The 19543-nt window shown below is 44.2% G+C and overlaps 1 protein-coding gene and 1 pseudogene across 3 annotated transcripts in view; one reads left to right on the plus strand and one right to left on the minus strand.

Annotated features, from left to right (window-relative positions):
- The first annotated feature begins 329 nt into the window (after positions 1 to 329).
- The window catches only part of Samd4b (sterile alpha motif domain containing 4B), a 45055-nt gene continuing 25841 nt past the window's right edge, over positions 330 to 19543 (plus strand). Inside the window, exons 1-2 of one of the 3 annotated variants that reach the window (XM_023721550.1) lie at positions 330 to 400; positions 17000 to 17399. In XM_023721550.1, coding sequence (XP_023577318.1) covers positions 17204 to 17399 — 196 coding nt within the window. In that variant the 5' untranslated portion in view covers positions 330 to 400; positions 17000 to 17203. Of the gene's footprint in view, positions 505 to 16999; positions 17400 to 19543 lie in introns of all 3 variants that reach the window. The other 2 variants (XM_023721549.1, XM_023721551.1) reach the window with 2 other exon arrangements.
- Positions 15971 to 16479, minus strand: LOC101571886 (annotated as a pseudogene).

Raw genomic sequence — 19543 nt, forward strand, 5'->3', positions numbered from 1 at the left:
GAGGCCCAATTGCGGCCTCCACCCGGCCCGTTGCCCTAGGCTACGCAGCGCGAGCCCCACCCCTTCCCCTCCCGCCGCTAGAGCCCCAGGTCTGGCCAACAGCCCGTCACCCCCACTCCTAACCAATCCCACTGAGGAGGGGGCGGGCCTCTTGGGCCTCGTTCCAGCCCAGTCGCTCCCCTCCCGGCCAGGACCCCGCCTTTCTCGACGCACACCTCCCGCCCTTCGGGCTGTCCTCGCTGCCTATTGGCTGCTGTGCCGTTCGTCATCTAGGTGTAAGCTAATGCAGACGCGCGGAGGCCCCTGTAGGGGAGGGGGCAGGGGCGGTGACGCACGGCGCCGTGACGCAGCGCGACGGCGGCGGCGGCGGTGGCGGCGGCGGTGGTCGGTGCGGGCGGAGGTAGGGGAGCCCTCGGGCCAGAGAGGGGGCGACTGGGGCGCCAGCGGCCTGAAGAGGCCCGGGCGGTGGCGGCGGCGGCGGCGGCAGAGGAGGAGGCCGAGGTGGTGAGCTGGGGCCAGGTTGAGCTGGGCGGGCGCAGGGCGGCGGCGGGTCGGGGCGCACGGGGCTCCCCTCAGGGCGACCCAGGCCGCACGGGCGGCCCCGCCCCCTCAGGGACCCCGAGCCGCAGGCAGTGGCGGGTGCGGAGCACGGACCTCACAGCTCAGGACCGCGAAAGAGCCCCACACCCGGCCCGGCTCGCCCTTGCGGCCCCTTTGGGAACTTCCCTCCGAAACCCTCCTCACACCCTTGGTATCGCAGAGGGGCTAGGCCGTAGATCTCCCCCTTGAATCCGCACACATCTGCCTCGCAGCTCCCGAAACATTCACGATGTACGTCTGAGAACCCCCGAAACTGCTGTCCTCTTAAGCCGCCTTCTCCAGAGACCTTCATGTCTCCCTACAGTTTTTTACCCATAGACCCCCGCCCTTAAGACCCAACAGACCCCTCCATCCGTTTCCAGTATGAAAAAATACTCCGCGGAGGCCGCTCCTTTTGTATCCTAGATCTCCCCCAGGAACCTCCCTGCTAAGCCCTCAAAAGCTCCCTCTGAGGCTCCCTGAAATCACCCCCAGCTCCCTGGACACCCCAGAAATCTCTAAAGACGAGCTTTGCATATCCAGTCAGTCTCCCCCAGACTTCTCCCTCACAAATCCCAAGTATTTTCCTTCCCACCTACCCTCTTCCGAAAAATCTTTTAGAGATTTTTAGTTCTAATCCTCCCAAATCCTTTAGAATACCTGTGATGAACCCTACTGTCTTCATTGAAGATCTTCCTATGTTCTCAAGAGGAGAGTACTCTTACTCAGAGACTCTCACAGTGACCCCAGATCACAAAAATTCACCAAGGACAGCCTCACAAACACTACCCTATTGGCAGTCATCTCCAGTACACACCCCTTTTTAAAAACTCCTCTGGACCTTTGCACAGATTTCAAAAATCTCTCCCAGAGACCTCACCTTTCCCCAAACTCCCCTCCCGGAAATGCTCTAGAAGTAATCCTCAAGTACCCTAACAGTCTTGCCAAGACCTCTTCCCATCCTAAAAGTCTCCAGAAATTGCTTGAAATCACTAGAAAACTCTTCTTCCATAGTCCAAAAGCTTCTTCCAAAATTCCTTTTGTGAATCTGAAGCTTTTCTGGTAACCCACACACCTCAAAAAAATTGGATAAGAAGCCTAAGAAGTTCCCTTGTAGTGTTATATTCTCTAAAACTCTTCTTAGACAACTTGGAATTTCCCCTTTGTAGACTTATTTTAGATAAATTAATGCAGAGATCCTCCTCATTACCCTTATAAGATCTCAAAGTTCTCCTCATTACTCCTCCAAGGTGCAGTTTTCCAGATTTCACATCAGAGACCCCAGCTGCCATCTGAAACTCTCCAGAGTTGGCCATCAGAGTCCAAGAGAAGCCCCTCAGATTCCCCTGGAGCCCCTTGAGTCAGAGAGCTCTGCCTTACTAAGAGACTTTTCTTAGTAATAATGTATCCTAATAGGTTGCCCCAGTTCTTCAAGATTCCCCTGTAAAAGATTACACACATACTTACTCTTCCCTCAACTCTGAGCTTCTGTTAGAATCCCAGAATTGTTTCTGAAAAACCTTGTATTCTGACATTCTCAGGACCCCTAAAAAATATCTTTCTCCTTCTGCCCATATATATGATCTTTATTCAGAGATTTCTCCTCATCAGAGATCTCTAAGGAGATTTTTGCGCAGAGACCCTTCTGTCATCATATTCCAATATACCAAGACATCTCTCAAAAGATCACACCTTGGCCAGACACCCCTTAGAGAATTTTCTTCCAAATTGTCCTGCATCAGCAATACCTAGCACTTGCTTAGATTTCCTGAGAACAGGGGCCAGGGAGATAGCTCAGTAGAATAAGTGCTTGCCTGGTAAGTGCAAGGGCCTGAGTTCAATCCCCAGTTCTGCCAAAAAAAAAAAAAAAAAAAAAAAAAAAAAGTTGTTGACTTGAGATTTTCCCCATTCTCATTCCTCTGAAATCAACTGGGACACCCTTCTGAGTTCTGAGCCTCCTTCCCTCATTATGTCTTCAGAGATCATGCATCCTCCAGATTTCTCTCCTTGAGACTCTTGTCTCTTTATTATTATTTACAGTATTAGAGATCGTGCTCAGAGGTAATCTACCACAGAGCTACATCCCCAACTCTTTTTATTTTTTGAGACAGTTGCTCTCAGTTTGCCCAGGTGAGATTGTAATATTGTAATACTACTTCCTCAACCTCCTTCATAGCTAGTAGCTGGGGTTACAGGTGTGCACCACCTGGATTTTATGCATGGCTTCTCTCTCCTTTTAAAGATCCTGGGGGCCGGGGAAATGGCTCAATGGAATAAGCGCTTCCCTGGCAAGCACAAGGACCTGAGTTCAATTCCTGGTTTCACCAAAAAATAATAATAATAAAATAAAAAATCCTTCACAACCATGCCCTGTGAAAATACTGTTGCGCACTTTTCTCTCAGACCCTTTTCTCTGAAGTCCTACCCTCAAAAAGCTCTCTTGCCTTTAGTAGTAAGAGACCACTACTATCCTGTTTAGAGACTTCCTAAGGACTGTATTCATTTTTCTTTGAAAAGCTTTTCACTTTTGAGGGCTCCACAACAGTGATTCTGAATATGTTCCCTGGGCCACAATAGCAGCAACATTTGCTAGAAATGCAGATTCTTTGATCCCACCCAGACTTACTGAACCAGAAAACCTGGAAGCAGGGCCTGGCAACCTGAGTTTTTAATAAACTTTTTTTTTTTTTTTTTTTTTTTTGTACCTGGCATCAAACACAGGACCTTGCAGTTGCCAGGCAGGCACTTTTGCTGTTGAGCTATCTTACCAGCCTAAACCCTCTTATAATTCTGATCCATGATCAATTTTGAGAGTCACTGCCTTCCTGGGAAGATTTCCCTTTCCCCCACAAAAAGTCCCCTAAAAGATGCCTCTAGGTATACCTTTGAGCCCTTCTACCCAACCCCCTTATTCCTGGGGGGTTCCCCCTTTGTGAAGTACCCGTCTTTCAGAAAGACTTATTCTTCAGAGGAAATTAATTTCTCCACTAGGTGACTACATTTTCTGAGTAATTACAACATTCTGCCTTTGAATGGTTCCCTTTCAGATCTCTCTTAGCACTTTCTCCTTCTGGTTTCCCCTTGACCCTTTTAGGCTGCCTCCTAGCACTTTGGTGCTTCTGCTTTAAAATGCTAGTCCTTGTACACAGCTCTCTCTTAGCCCTTTATCCAATCCTCTCTACCTAAGCATCCTCCCCTTGAGGCATCTTCAGGTCTCTTGATTCTTAACTGCCAAGTGCTCTCCATTGTATTTCCTCTGGTACCACTCCCCTTACCTGCTGTTTGTGGTGCTGGGGAATAAACTCAAGGGCAGTCTCACTCACTGAACTACATCCCTAGTGCTTTCATTTAAGACAGTTTTAACGTTTCCCAGACAGGTCTTGAATGTGAAATCCTCTGGCCACAGTCTCCCAAGTAACTGGGATTACAGATGTGTTCCACTGTACTCAACTCCCTAGTAGTTTTTTATGTACTTGCCCACTTACACTCATTGGGTGTCTCTGAGTCTGTGAGGTAGAATCTATCTACTTGGGAATCATTGAAGAATGATTCCACAAGTTTTCCAAATCTTACTCATTCAGGTTCAGCACATATTACTCCCTCCTCTCCTCTTTCCTTCCACCTCTTTTTAGTTCCCTCATTTCTCCTGCCCCACTTGCTTTCATGTATGGGAATTTTCTTTATGCTCTTTCCTGATTCTGAGCTACCCCAAGTTCTATTCCTATTGACCTGTTTCACCTATCCTGATTTGCTTCTCAGCTCCCTTCAGCCTTGGTAAGTTTGGGGCCTTCACAAAGCTCTCAACATTTTCTAAGAGATTCTTTTCCTCTCTAGGGCTCAGAAGAGGAGACAGAGACCCTTTGGTAAACACTAGGGTCTACCTTTAGGAAGCTCACAGTCCAATAGAGGGCTTGGGCAAATATACCAGGCATAATATGAGATACAGAGGATATGCTGTGGTGATTCAGCAGTGACAAGAACCCTTTATTTGGAAAGACCTCACAGAAAAGGTGGTGTTTGAGCTGGGTGGCATTCCATAGGAGTTAAGACAATGATGCAGTGCCTCCCAGGTGCAGGAAACTAAGCAGTGGGTCAGAGACAAGAAAGCCACCTCATCTCTTACCAGTAGTATCTCTTCTATTCATTTATGGATAGAGGTGGAAGAGGACATCACTTTCATTTGCCTGGTATTTTCCAGCTCAATTATTTAGTAGTCCAGAGAATAATAATAGTAATAATGACTACTGTTTTGTTGAATGTTTACTCTCTGCCAAGCATGGTTTAAGTGCTTTATGTGTGTGATCTATCTCACATCATAAGAACACTGTAGGTAAAACTATTATTTTCATTTTACATAGGAAATGGAGGACAGGTAGAATTACTAGAAGGTCTGTGTGCCCTGTCCATTCCAGTATTATAGCACTATGGATCAGAGAATTAGATTTTCTCTTCAGGATTGGGAGCAATGAGGCATTATAGTGTGATTAGGTGTGTAGGTTGTAGGATCAGAAAGGATTTGCACCCCACATCATTCTCTTACCAAGTTGGTGACCCAGGAAAGTTACTTACTGTAGCTATAAGTTTCCAGAGCTAAATAATGAAGCTAAAATCAGACATGATAGTGCATGCCTATAATTCAAGTGATTCAGGAGGCTGAGGCAGGAAAAGCATGAGTTTGTGCCCAACCTGAACAAATTTGACTTTTGTCTAAAAGATATAAAGGGGATCAATGTGTAGCTTAATGCAAAAGCCCTAGATTCAACTATACACACAAAAATATGATGACATTCTATTTCAAAGAACTGTTATGAGGACTATATAAGACAAAGTACACTACTTAAAACCTTGCAATGAAGTGCCAAGTATTAACAAAAGGTAGCTTCTAACAGCCAAGATTAGTGCATAAGTGGCAGAACGTCAGCTCTAGTGGCTTCAAAAGGGGATTTTGATCTCCCAACACCAGCAGGGGCAGGAGGGAGATATTAATCAGCTCATTTTACTGTCCAGCACTAGAGTGATGTAGACTTAGTTACATCCAGGAGTTTGGGTAGTTTGCTCAGTATTCTCATTTCTCCATTAAGTTAATTTCATCTTCACCAGGCTTCTTCTACTTTGTGGTTAGAGATGATCCTCAGCAGCCCTGGGTTGAAATCCTGTCTCATTCACTCTACAGAAAAAAACTTTCATGAGAAATCCAGTTTGGAAACAGTTTCTTCCCTGAGTAAGTACAGAATGAAGGCAGAAGATCCTTAAAGACTTGTTTTGGGTTTTGTATTCTGGAATTTGGTTTCTTGTTTGCTAGCCAAACAGAATTGTGATTCCATCCCATGGTCTTTCTGGGGCAGTAATGGTAGTTCTCCTTACTATCCCCAAGTCCCAGTTGTTTTCTCCTCTGTGATTGGATCCACTTTTGAAGTTAAATAGATTGCCATGAATGGAGTTTTGTTTGTTTTAGTCTAAACTTATTGAATAGCATCTGGTTGAGGGCAAGTTACAGAGTAGTGGTATGCAAGTTTCAAATGTCTCCAGCCTGCATTCATTCATTTATCAGCTTATGTACTAGAGAGGCTGAAGCAGGAAAATTTCAAGTTCAAGGTCAGACTGAGCAATTTAGCTAGATTCTGTCAAAAAAAAAGTAAAGAGATTGGGCATGATGGTACACACCTGCATTTGGGAGGCTAAGGCAAGAGGATTGCTTCATAATGAGACCCTGTCTCAAAAAACCAAAAAGTGGGACTGGTGAGATGGCTCAGTGGTCTAAAGCACCTACTTAGAACAAGCTTAGCGAAAAAAGCACAAGGACCATGGTTCAATCCCCCAGTACCACATGCCAGCCAGCCCCGCCCCCTGGCGGGCTGAGCTGGCCACACACACACACACACACACAAACACACACAAATAAATAAAATTTAAAAAAAAACAAAAAGTAAAAAGCTATGCATTCATGACACATTACTCTTTGGTTTCAATCCTCATTACTGATAGGGGTTGAGGGATTTTTTTTTTTTTTTTTTTTTTAGTGGAAGTACTATTCTAGGTAACCAAAGATACAGCAGAGAGTAAAACTGTTCTGAAACTCATGGAGCTTATTTTCTGATGGGAGGGCAGATATACAGACAGTAAAACAAATTTGTGATGTGTGCTATAAAGGAAATAAAACTGTAGGTAAAAGGGAGGCTGAGGATGATGCTGGTGGATGTAGACAGAGTGGTCATAGATGGCCTCTTTCAGAAGGTAATTGAGCCTGATATATCAAAAAAATAGAGATACTTGGGAGATGATCTCGAAGTGGGACCTTCTAAACTAAACTCTAGGGAGTATTACAGATATTTCCTAAGGAAGGGCCTGCAATGTGCCAGGTGATGTGCTAGGAAGTGGAGAGATAAAGCAGTATTAGCAGTCTCCACTCCCCACGTGGTTCTGGTAATCTGGGCAGTTTGGGAGGAAGACACATTTCTTTTTTAAAAATATATATTATATTTTTAATTATTTATTTGGTATAGGATCTCTCTATGCAGTTCAGATTTGTAGTGATCCTCCTGTCTCAGTCTACCCAGCGCTGGGATTGTAGGCATGCGCCTCCACACCTGGACCCAGGTCCTTGTGCTTGCCAGGCAGCTGCTTAAACCAGAGAGCTATCTCCCCAGCCTAGGACACACTTCTTGATGATAGTGAAGACTTTGACACTGGAGAAGTGATGAAGATAGGGGCACATGTGAGCCCAGGTCTGTTTAAGAGAAGTGGGAAACTACTAGATACATTTTGTGGTTTTTTTTTATTTTTTTATTTTTTTAAAGCTGGCCAAGAGCCAGCCAGATAGCTCAGAAGACTAAGGCACCTGCTTAGGCAAAGTGCAGCAGCCGGGGTTTGATCCTGGCGTGCTGTGCCAGCCCCACTCCCAGGGTGCGCTGAGATTGGGATTGAGATTGGGTGTGGTGGCGTGCACCTAATCCTAGCGCTTGGGAGGCCAAAAACAGAATCACTAGGAGTCTGATCTACATAGTAAGATCCTGTACTAAGTACATAAAAAAAAAAAAAGCTGACCAGCGAGACAATCAGACTTTTGTTTTTTAGAAAATTTGCTTTCTAAAGGAAAACAAAAGGGTGAGTACAGAAGTAGAGAGGCAAGTTAGGCAATCCATTTGTCCACACAAGAGAATGGTGATTTCGATATGGTGGCAGTAAAGTTGGAGAGAAATGAATGTATTTTGGGTATGGAGAAAACAGGATTTGATGGCATTAGAGAAAAGTCTTTTTTATCCTTTACAACTCCGAGAGTAGTAAAATCCATTTTACAGATGAGAAAATAGATGCAGCAAAATGAAAAACTTCCCCCAAAATATGCCAGTAATAAGTAGTAGGGTTATGGCAGGTAGTGCCCTGTGCTGATAACCCAGGACCCAAGAGGCTGAGACAAGGAGGTTGCCTTGAGTTTCAGTCCAGCCTGGGGTACAGTCAGTTTAAAGAAAACCTGAACCATATAGAAAGATTCTGTCTCAAAAAAGAAAAGAGGATTATAAGTATGTTTTCAACCGAGCAGTCTGGTTTGAGCCACTTGAATTTTGGGACGGATGAGGACACGTTTAAGTGAAAAGAGGGGCTGGGAGTATTGCTCAGTGATAGACCACTTCTTTAGTTTGCAGTAATTTCTAGGTTCAATTCCTAGCACTGCAGGAAAAAAATACCAAGATTTGTTGTGGTGGCATAAGCACTCTGGGAGGCTGAGGAAGGATCACAAGATCCAGCCCAACTGGGCAATTTAAGATTCTGTCTCAAAATAAAAATGGCTGCATAGGCAAGTGCAGAGACCAGGTTCAATCCCTGGCAGCCGAGTCTGGGTGTGGTGGCGCATGCCTGTAATCCCAGTGCTGGGGAGGCTGAAAACAGGAGGATCACTAACAAGTTTGAGCTACCTAGTGAGACCCTGTACAAAACAAAAACAAACAAAAAACATAAAAATAAATAAAAATGGATGGGGGTGTAGCTCAATGGTAGAAGGTCCCTGGGTTCAGTGGTCAGGGGAGGGAGGGATGACAGGCTGATTATTGAATCTTCAGGAAGAGGAAAGAGCAAAAGATGACTTTAAAAAATTCAAAGTTGTCCACATTTGGACATTTGAATTTACAGGAGTTTTTTGCACTGAGTTTTTCCTCAGTGAGATGATGCAGGTGTAGAAAAATGAAACAGTAGGGGACAGATTTTTAAAGGTGTAGGATCAACAGACTTAGGAATGAGAACAGGAACACTAGCCTATATATTCCAGGGTTTCCCAGACCCCTCCATGCTACACTTATCTTCTGGGGGCCCTCCCTCCTGTCTTCTCCTCCACTCCTTTTCTTCCCTAGGACTGTTCAAACAAAAGACCCTTTCTCTGCTGAGGTAATAGTACACATACTACTACAAATGTGTACATATATTCCACATTTGTGTACATATTTCAGGAGTTTCTGAAAATACGGTTCTTACAAGAGAGATGTTGGATTCCTCTGGTTTCTGATATTCTGTTCCCAGGTTAGGATAGTAAGTTAAACTTGCATAACAACCCCAATACATTGTTCATCAAATGTGGGTTTCAGAAAGAACTACATGTGTGCTGCATAAGAGTAAGGGATGGACAGAAAGACTGATAAGATCCCTTTACTCAAAGATGTTGATGTTAAAGGATGTGCTCTGAGGCCCAACTTTCTAGTATGGAAGGAAACTTACAGGAAGCTGCAGCATTTTGAACAGCAAGCAAGAGCTTTGAAGCCAAATTTGTACAGTTATGGGCAGTGACTTTTTCTACATCTCAATTTTTCCATCTGTAAAATGAAGATACATAGATAGAGATATAGATATATTTCATTTATAGTACATCACTTGGTATGCTAAGGACTAAATCCAGGGCCTTCTACTTACTGTGCAAGCACTGCCAATGATTTATGCAAAGCAAATGAGCTCATCCATGAAGAACTGTTAGCATGGGGCCTGGGAAATGGCACTTAATCTAAGATATGTGAAGACATGCTAAGCACCATGCTACTGGAAGGTTAGGATGTGTGTGTGCTAATGGTACTGAGGGTTGAATTCAAAGTCCTCTCAATGACCCACATCCCCATCCCTTTTTGCTTAGTTGCTTAGGATCCCAGAGTGGGCTCAAGCTTCAGTCCTCCTGCCCTAACCTCCCAGGGTGCTGGGATTATAGACATGGTTCATCACTGAGGCTGCTAGGTGTATCTGTATACATTGTTTCAGTTAATTCTTCTAAGGAGCAGTTACTAAGGAAGAAACTTATGAGTTACTTGTTCTGAAAGTCAACACAGCAAGTAAGTATCAACAGGAGAACCAGTGTTTTCTGTTTGTTTTTTCTTTCGGAACTGGGGATTGAACTCAGGCACTTGCACTTGCCAGGGAAGCACTTATTCCTCTGAGCCATCTCCCCCCCCCACCTTTTTTTGGGTGGAACTAGGGAGTGAACTCTGGCCCTTGCCATCTGCTGAGCCATCTCCCTCACCCCCTGAGAGCCAATGTTTGAAGCAGCCTTATATTTGAATGAGAAAAGAGCTGAGCTCTAGAGTTGCCTCCTGTCTATAGACCCTTTCTTACTGTTCAGGGCTAGGGAAGAAGCCTGAAGAGCAGCTGTGCCTAGAACCTCTAAGGCATTTTGTTGGCTCAGTTTCTTTCTTTTGGAGTTAGTAGGTGTTTCCTAAAAAGTTCATCAGGTCCTGTTACGGCGAAGTTACAGCAGTATTACTGGGCTATTTGATCTATTTGCCATAGGGATTCCCTTCTTACATCTTTCTTCAAAGGCAAGGAGTGATTTTTTTTTTTTTTTTTTTTTTTTTTTTGGCGGAACTGGGGATTGAACTCAGATCCTTGCGTTTGCCAGTCAAGCGCTTATCCTACTGAGCCATCTCCCCGGCCCCATGGAGTGATTTTTGATCATGTGAGGACAAAGATACCAAAGCAGTGGTGAATTCTGTTTTGTCTGCAACTGGTGTAGGCTCTCTCGATTTTAAGTAATAGAAACATAGCTCAAACTGTCTGAAGCCAAAAAGGAATGTATTAGATCCAGGTTTTCAAATGATATGAACAGATCCTTTTTCTCCCTGCATCTCTTGACTCTGCCTTCATTTGTTTTGGCTTTGTTTGGAAGAAGGCTTCCATCACAAGACAGCAGAAGTAGCACTCAGTAACTGAGAACTTACTTCCCTAGTAATTCCAGAAAAAACCCAAGGCAGATGCTCCTTGGCCAGGCCTTACACTGTGTCTACTTCTGGAGCCAAGAAAGGCAGTTAGTTAATTCTCCTGGGGAAACTCAGGGTGCTGGTGCTAGAATATGGGAATAGATACTTGGCAGGCAGATCCATCACAGTAAAATGCTACCACAGGGAGATGTCTCAAATAGTTATTCATGCCTTATCCAAGTCATCATCTCTGACTGTCACTGAGCACCAGGGCTAGACAAGGCTGAGGACCTCTGGTCCTTTGATGGGAGGGAGCTAACCAATCTTCAGTTGGCATTCTGTCCTGAAGACATAGCAGAATGCTTCCTATGGGGGCATTTTTTTTTTTAACAGTACAGTCCTGAAAACTCCCCAGTGCTTACTGCATATTCCCAGAGGCCTCTTCTATCACTAGATTGTCTTCACCCCTAATGTTCCCTAAGCAGTGGGACATTAGGGCTAGAGAGGCCTTAGGAGGGAGGACTAGTAAGCAGACTTCTGGTCTTTTCTCAGTTTGTGGCCATCTTCCAAGGGCCACATGCCACAAGGTTTGTTCACTATGTGTAGTAGCTCACTGTTGCTATTTAATGTGAATGGGTTTCCAAAATTTAAAAATAGGAGAATTTTATTTTAAAAGCCAGATTTCCAGCTCTTCTTTTAAAAAATATCTTAAGGTCTCATAATACTGGCCCCACATTCTCTCACAGCAGTAGTTAATTAGAGCTGGATAGTGACTTCTTTTAGACAGGGTGTGGACTCTTAACTCAACATAGTCCCCACTGGCCTGCTTTGTTCAGAGCCTGGCTTGTAAGCATTGTATTTGAGACCCGGTTCAGTCCCAGAGCTTTGCTGGAAGAAGCAGGATTAATGTTTAGTCAGCAGTTTATGGGGGCAGCGGGGGAGATAGTGCTCTCCTTTAGAAAAAATAGCCCAATAAAATTTATGGGAAGGAATGTGTACAACTTTGGTGTATTTGTGAATACTGTCATCATTTTGCTATAAATGCTGTTGGCATGTCAAACCTCTGGTCACAAATGTTCCCTCTGCAACAGCAACATGTCTTATCTTAGGAGTTGCCACCCAGTGAAGGAATCCCTGCCACTCCCAATGGATGTTCATCCAAACTCTGCTTGACCACTTCCAGCAGTTTATTACTTCTCACATGGTACCCAGTTCCATTCTTGAACAGATACATTATTTAAAAACTCTTCCTCATGTTGAGGCAGCTGTTGCCTCCTTGGGACTGAAAGCCACAAAATGCTGGAGCTGGGGAGGAAAACTTTTTTTTTTCCAGGCATATGAGTGACCGCTCGGCCGCCTGCATCCTGGACAAATACTGATAATTAATTCCAGTATTCTTTCTCACTAAGCTAGGAAGTAGAATGCAGTCTTAAAGTTCTTTAAAATTAATGTTTTTTTCTATTACAAAAATGATTTAATCACTTGCAGCTAGTAAAAAGTACAAAATTATAACAGTGTTAAGGCTTTGGTGTGGTGGCACGTGCTCATAATTACAAGTACTGAAGATGCTGAGGCAGGAAAATCCCAAGTTTGAGCCCAGCCTGGGCAGTTTAGTGAGACCCTATCTTAAAGTTAAAATAATAATAATAATAATAATAATAATGTATTTGGTACAGGGTCTTACTACGCAGCTCAGACTCATGTTGTTCCTCCTGTTTTCAGCTTCCCCAGCACTGGTGTGTGCCACCACTCCTGGACTCTTGTGGCTGGCTCAGTACGGGAGCGGGGGAGGGGATTGGGAGGACCAAGCACAGCATGTGGTGCGGGGGATTGAACCCTGGTCCCTACGATTGCCTAAGCAGACGCTTAGTCCGCTGAGCTATCTCACTGGCCCTCAAAGTAAAATTTTTAAAGGCTGAAGATGTAGTTAGTGGCAACTTGCTTCCCTAGCATAAGTGAATCAATCCCCAGCACTACAAAAAGATTTTTTAAAATCTTAATAATTTCTCATAATCCCAGCACTTGGAAGGCTAAGGTAGGAAGATCACTGCAAGTTTGAGGCCAGTCTGGCCTGCATAGTGAATTCAAGGACAGCCTAAATATATAGAGAGACCCTGTCAACTAAAACAAATAAAAAATAACCAGCCAATCTGCCTGCCTGCCTTCATTCTCTTTTTATTTTTGTGGTATTGGCTATCAGACCCAGAGAAACTCTACTGCTGACCTTTATTGTGTGCCCTCGTTTTTTTTTACTTTTTACTTTGAACTAGGTTCTTGAGGCTTACAGGCATGTGCCACCATGTCAGGTTTACACATTTCTTTATATTCTTATATTTATATGTAAGATATAAGGGGCTCTGTATATGGCTTTTTTTCTAAATGAAAATGGCATCATGTTATATATATTGCTGTTCATTGTACCTATTTACTCTATTCCTCCAAGCTTGTAGATAGAAGTCAGACACTATATACAATATATATACACATACACATGTGTATGTGTGTTTGTGTGTATTTTAATCTTGCTTTCAGGGTTGCAGGCATATACCATCATTTTTCATAGTACATGATATTGTGTAGTGTGGGGTCAGCCCCAGTTTATTAATCATTCCCCACTGATAAATATTCCCATTGTTTTCTTTCTTTTTTGCAGAACCGAGGATTGAGCTCAGGCCCTTGTGCTTGCCAGGCAAGCGCTTATTCTACCGAGCTATCTCCCCAGCCTGTTTTATTTCTTTAGGAAGTGATATTGAGCTACGAACTGAGTAACACATGGGAGCCATCCTCTAGGGAAAGAGGAATCCAAGAGTAACTTGGTACACAAGGTTAGAGAGGCCACAAGAATCCCATGGGACTTTTTTGGCCAAGATTGGATATAAACTGCAAAGTTTTTAAGCCAGTAGAGGACAGAATCTGATTTCTCCTCTTAAAAGATTACTGAGCCAGGCATGGTGGCACATGTTTGTAATCTCAGCACTCAGGAGGCTGAGGCAGGACAGTTGTTGCAAGCTCAAGGCCAGCCTTAACAGCATAACAAGACCTTGTCTCAAAAAGACAAAAATTACTAAGAGGCCTTTTTCACTCAGAACCAGTTTTGTTTGCCCTCACACTCTTCCCTGTTTCTAATACCCAAATGGATTGACAGGCCAGTTGGCTTTGTTTAGGGATAACACGGAATTTGGGAGGCAAGTCTTGGCATTGTCAGATATACCTCACTGCCCTCTTCAGTAGGGATGTGGAAGTTCAGGGAGTTGAAAGTAGCTCTCTTAACATGCAGACCTGAGCCTGCATGTTCATTGTTTCCCTGAAGAGTTCTCAGTCCAAGAAACTTCCATCCTTTCACAGCCAGAGGGAGATAGAGTTAAATGTAGCTTTGGGGTGGAGCCAAGGATACTGATAGCAAGATAGACAACCTGCAGGTTTCCAATATTGAGTAAAACCCTGGAGCTCAGGACACTTAGAAAAAGGCTTCAGAAAAAATACCAGAAAGCAGTCCACTGAAGAATAGGTCTGTTGTTGGCCCAGTTAAAACAGTTTCTAGGGGGCCTGCCCAATAGCTCAGTTGTTTAAGTGATTGCTTAAAGAAAGCCCTCAAGCTGAAGCTTCTGTGGTTCGAACCCAGATAGTCACGGCAAACCAGAAATCCCCTAAAAGACATCTTCGGGCCTTAAAATAAAAAAAAACAAAAACAGTTTCTATGTATTCCTCTGCCTAAGAGGAGTTTGGACACTTTCTTGTGTGGGAGTTTTTTTACTTCTGAATTGCCCCCTTCCCCTCAGATTCAGGTCCTCTTGACTGGAGTTTGGATGATAGGCTGGTGATATGGGAACTTCCTAGTCCAGAGAGCTTGAGTCTGAAACAGACTTCTGGGGAATGAAGAAGAGGGCTGAGAGGAATTATCTCAGTAGGGATGGATGGGTGCAGTCTATAAGAGATGAGAGGTGTGTGGAGTATGATAGTACACACCTGTAATCTCAGCACTTGGGAGGCTGAGGCAAGAAGATTGCCATAAGTTTGAGGCCAGCCTGGGCTCTATAGTGAGTTCAAGACCACTGAATTTGTAGCAAGGCCCTGTCTCAAAAAAAAAGAGAGAGATTAGAGTTATAGTCTTTCCAGAGTGGGATAGCTGTGTTGGAGATGAAGACTTGTCATCCTGTCAGTGACCTTTCAGATGGTCTCTGTCAATGCCCATACCCAAGGGCTAATAGGTTCCCAACCAGTACAGTAATTGACCAGATGGTTATCTGTATGATATCAAGCTTTCCTCCTGGGTCACCATCCACCACTGACCAAGCATTTTTGGATTTTCATGTGAAATAATAAAAGTGCTTTAGGTTCCTTTGGTTAGGTGAGCATTCACTATGTCCATCTCTCAGAAAAAGTGACCAAAGACAAGCAAGATAAAGAGACATGCTTAGGGTCAGGTCACCTTAGTCTTGTGACTTTGAGCCAGATCTCCACTAATTCAGGTCTTCCCCATAATGCACAGCTTATTTCCTTTTGTCTGTTTTGAGAAAGAGTTTCACTATGCAGTTCAGGCTCACCTTGAACTCACTTTGTCACTCAACTCAGGAATCCTCCTGCATCAGCCTCACAAGCGCTGCTATTACAGGTGAACAAAACCCTACTGTGCTTAATTTCCACTTCTGGAAAACATCTTTTCAGCTCACTCTCTGCTTTAATTTTTTTGAATCTTTTTATTTGGTACAGGGTCTTGCTATGCAGCTCAGACTCATAGGGATCCCTCCTATCTCAGCCTCCCCAGGACTGGGATCACAAGCATGCACCACCATGCCTGGTTTGGGACCGGCATTTGAACCCAGGTCCTTGTGATTTTCAGGCAGGCACTTAGAACACCAAACTACCTCCCCAGCCTTACCCTCTCTGCTTTATTTTTTTTATTTTTTATTTTATTTTAATTTTTTTTTTTTTTTTTTTTTTTTGCAAACAAGAACACCTTTTATTTCAAGCCATACACAGTCAAACAGGTGGCCCCAACTATCCATGTTTCATTAAAATCACATAAAACCGAGGTACAAAAGCACCACTGATTATTGCTCTAGAAAAATTGCGTAAAAAATTCAGACCTGCACAGTAAAAGCAGCACAATATGCACAGGACCACACTCTCGAGTGGCGGCAAGCGCTGCCCCATCCGTTCTATATGCAGCTTCCAATACTAGGATGGCATTTCTTTTTGATAACGGTAAGAACTTCCAAAAGCATGACTAGGCGAGTAAAATGTGCACCCTTATATACTTTGTATGCCAACTAGTAGAGTCCTAAAAAACTAGCGTTTACAAAATACTTGGTAAAAATAGCTTTTAAATGGTGTCCCAGAGGGACATAAAATCACCCCAACTTTTTGCGCCAATTTATTCTCCCTTGATATCTACAAAATCAGTTTTCTGTGCCTCTTGGGCTTCAGTTTCACCATTTTCAGACAGCGTAGTACCTTCCGCACCAGCCTCCTGCTTCTCTTCCCGCTTGCCCTTAGCTCCTGGTTACTCTTCGGTCCAGGTTCTTTCTTGGTAGATGTTTTTCTCGGTGTAGGTTCAGGTTTCGGTGGAGCAGGTCTCGTGGACAATCTGGCAGAGTGTCTCAGGGGTTCCTGTTTAGTTACTTTGGATCCGTCTTTGCCCTCTATATTCTCTGAAGACTTCCTCTTCGGCATAATGACCGGCAGGTTGGCAAAAGTGAAGCGACCAGCTGGCACTGCGAGCCCTAGACACCATCTCGCCTCACCGCGCCGCCGCTCCCGCGCGGTGCCCACCCTCTCTGCTTTAAATATGCTTCCTTTGGGTCTGTAACCATCTATATGAGAGACAGCATCTTCTCAATCTCTAGGGTGCCATTTAATCTTTTTTTCTGGATCTGAAGACTGGGGGGAAGTTGGGTTAGTAACTGGGACTGGCTTCATTTTTCTCCCAGGAGCTCCTCAGAACAAGAACTCTAAAAAAGGCATGAGGGGCTGGTGAGATGGCTCAGTGGTCTAAAGCACCTACTTAGAACAAGCTAAGCCAAGCAAAGCACAGGGATTGCGGTTCAATCCCCCAGCACCACATGCCAGCCAGCCCGCCCCGCCCCCTGGTGGGCTGAGCTGGACACACACACACACACACACACACACACACACACACACACACACACACACAAATAAGGCATGAGACTTTCATTTCCCCTGTCCCTACCCCACACTCACTAGGGCAGCTTCAGCCCCTTCATTCTTTCTGATCTCTTTGCTTCCTTTTGCAGGAGCGTGGAGAGGTGTGGCTGGACCAAGACCTCCCCCAATGTGAGCAGACTTCTTCCCCTCATCACCTGTTGGCAGCACGCCAGGGAACATCTTCAAGCCCTGGCCCTCAGGGGAGAAATAACAAGAGCCCAGAGCCGAGACCATGTGACGGCGCTGGCCCTTGCCACCGCCGTCCCCCCCACCCTGGCCCCAGGCCTGGCACCATGATGTTCCGAGACCAGGTGGGCATCCTTGCTGGCTGGTTCAAGGGCTGGAATGAGTGTGAGCAGACAGTGGCCCTGCTGTCACTTCTGAAGCGGGTCACTCGTACCCAAGCTCGCTTCCTGCAGCTCTGCCTGGAGCACTCCTTAGCGGACTGCAATGACATCCACCTGCTGGAGTCAGAAGCCAACAGTGCTGGTGAGTCTTTGCTCTTAGAGAGGGAAGTGCAGCAAGAGGGAGATCTGGAACAGGTGTCAGAGGCCAATGGAAGCCAGCCAACAATAGTGCCAAGAAACAAGGGTTCTTTGCTTGCTGGGGAGTTCCTGACTCCCAAGCCTGATTGTCCTGGGGCTATGTTGACAGAGTATACTCACACATGGAATGGGGGACTCCAAGGAGAGGACAACATAAATTGGAAACTGAGAAATCATGCAGGGAAGCTTATGTGGGCAGCTGAAAGGAAACTAAAATCATTACCTATGAAAGAGGGATAGAAGATAAGCAATAATATATTTTTAAGCTTCAGGACATTAGAACTTAGAGGAAATTGTAGAACTCCTCCAATGTTCACAAGCCTATACCAGTGGTGGCAAAACTACAGCACATGTGGCACAGTGAGCTGTTTGTATCATTGAAAAGCTCTAAAAGGTTTACTGTCACTGTTCTATATATTATTTTTTACTCATAAAAGTAGGTTGGATTCAAGACATAAATAGCTTCGAGAGTTTTGAAGCCAGGCAAGGTGGGACGCACCTGTAATTGCAGCACTCAAGAGTGTCACCACACGTGTGAGGCTATCCTGGCCACATAGTTCAAGTCTAGCGTGAACTACATAGCAAAACCCTGTCTCAAAAAAAAAAAAAAATTTTTTTTTAACTTCCAGTGCTTCATATCAGTTCCCTAAAAACACTGTATGCCCCTGTGAGGCTGATACTGGGCTGAGTATGTCAAGCTTCTATACAGTCTGTCCCTAGGGCACCAGTCATAACAGTGATAGCTGGGAGAGAGGGAGGCCAAAGAAGAGGAGAGGTAATGGATACCCAAAAGCTAGCTAGGAAAGAGACCAAGGAATGCTTCATGAAGATTTTGTCCAAGTTAGTCACCCTTACTCTTTCTACCTTCTTCATAATCAGAGTTCACAATGAGACCTTTAGAAGTCAAGTATTCTTTACCTTTTTTTAAAATTAACTTTGAGAACTATTTTGGTGAACATAAAGTCTTATTTAGACTTAAATCACAGTTGCTATTTGCCAGGAAACAAAATAATTTAGTCTCTCTGCTTTGATTTCTTCATCTTAAAGTCATTATAGCTATATCTACTTCTAGGGTACTTAGGAGAAGTTGGTGAGTTAATGTGTTTAGAGCTCTTAGAACAGTTTGTGGTATGATATAGTAAACACTCAGTAATACAGTTTTTATTGTCAGTAACTCAACTCTCTTAACCACTCTTCAAGATAGGTATTGTTATTATCCCCATTGTACAGTTGAGGAAAGTAGCCTGGACTTTAGCATTAAAGAGCTACAGAGCTACCTGCCTCATCACATTTCCTCAGGCCCACCTTCTTAGCAACAGTCACCTTTGTGTTTTTTGGTTGTTGGTGTTTTGGGGGTTTTTTTGTATTTAAGGAAGGTTCTACAGGGTGTTCAGGGTCGCACTGCTAGATTGGACTCGTAGTGGTCCACCTGTTTACAGCCTCCCAAGAGCTGGGATTACAGGCACGCACCAACACACCCAGTCTCAATTGACATCTCAGCGTGCCCCAGGGGCAGGGCCAGCATGGGGCAGGCATCAAACCCATGGCCCCTGCACCTGCTTGCAGGTGCTTTAATCCACTGAGCTATTTGGCCAGCCTTTCACCTTTGTTTTTTTATGAAGCTTTATCTACAAGTCATATAGGCCTTATGGATCCTAGGGAAAGAGTTACTCAGACCAGGCATCACACTAGCTTCATTCCCAGTCTGGCAGCCAAAGTAGTAAGAACCCAGCTCAGGTGTAGTAGCTCAGCCATTTCTTAGGCCTGCCAGTCTTTTTACCAAAAAGAGAACCTCTTGCTTCCAATCATGGCTATTAGCAGAGTCACTGGTGGAGCTAATAACAAGTGGGGCTTACAACATTTTTTATTTTTAAAAAATTTTTTTATTGAGAAATAAATATGAATGAGACAGTTTCACAGCTGAATAATAGGACAGTTTTGATAGTCAATACACTGTACATTGTTATCTTCTTAGTAGTTATCCATAGTACAAGAAGCAGACAGGATATTCTGTCCAAACACTGTTAGTACACCTCTTTCTTCTCATTGAATTAAGTGAAAGTAGCTGTAAATTTATCCTATTTTGTA

The sequence above is a fragment of the Octodon degus genome, unplaced genomic scaffold, assembly GCF_000260255.1.
Source record: "Octodon degus isolate 3935 unplaced genomic scaffold, OctDeg1.0 scaffold00083, whole genome shotgun sequence".
NCBI lineage: Eukaryota > Metazoa > Chordata > Mammalia > Rodentia > Octodontidae > Octodon > Octodon degus.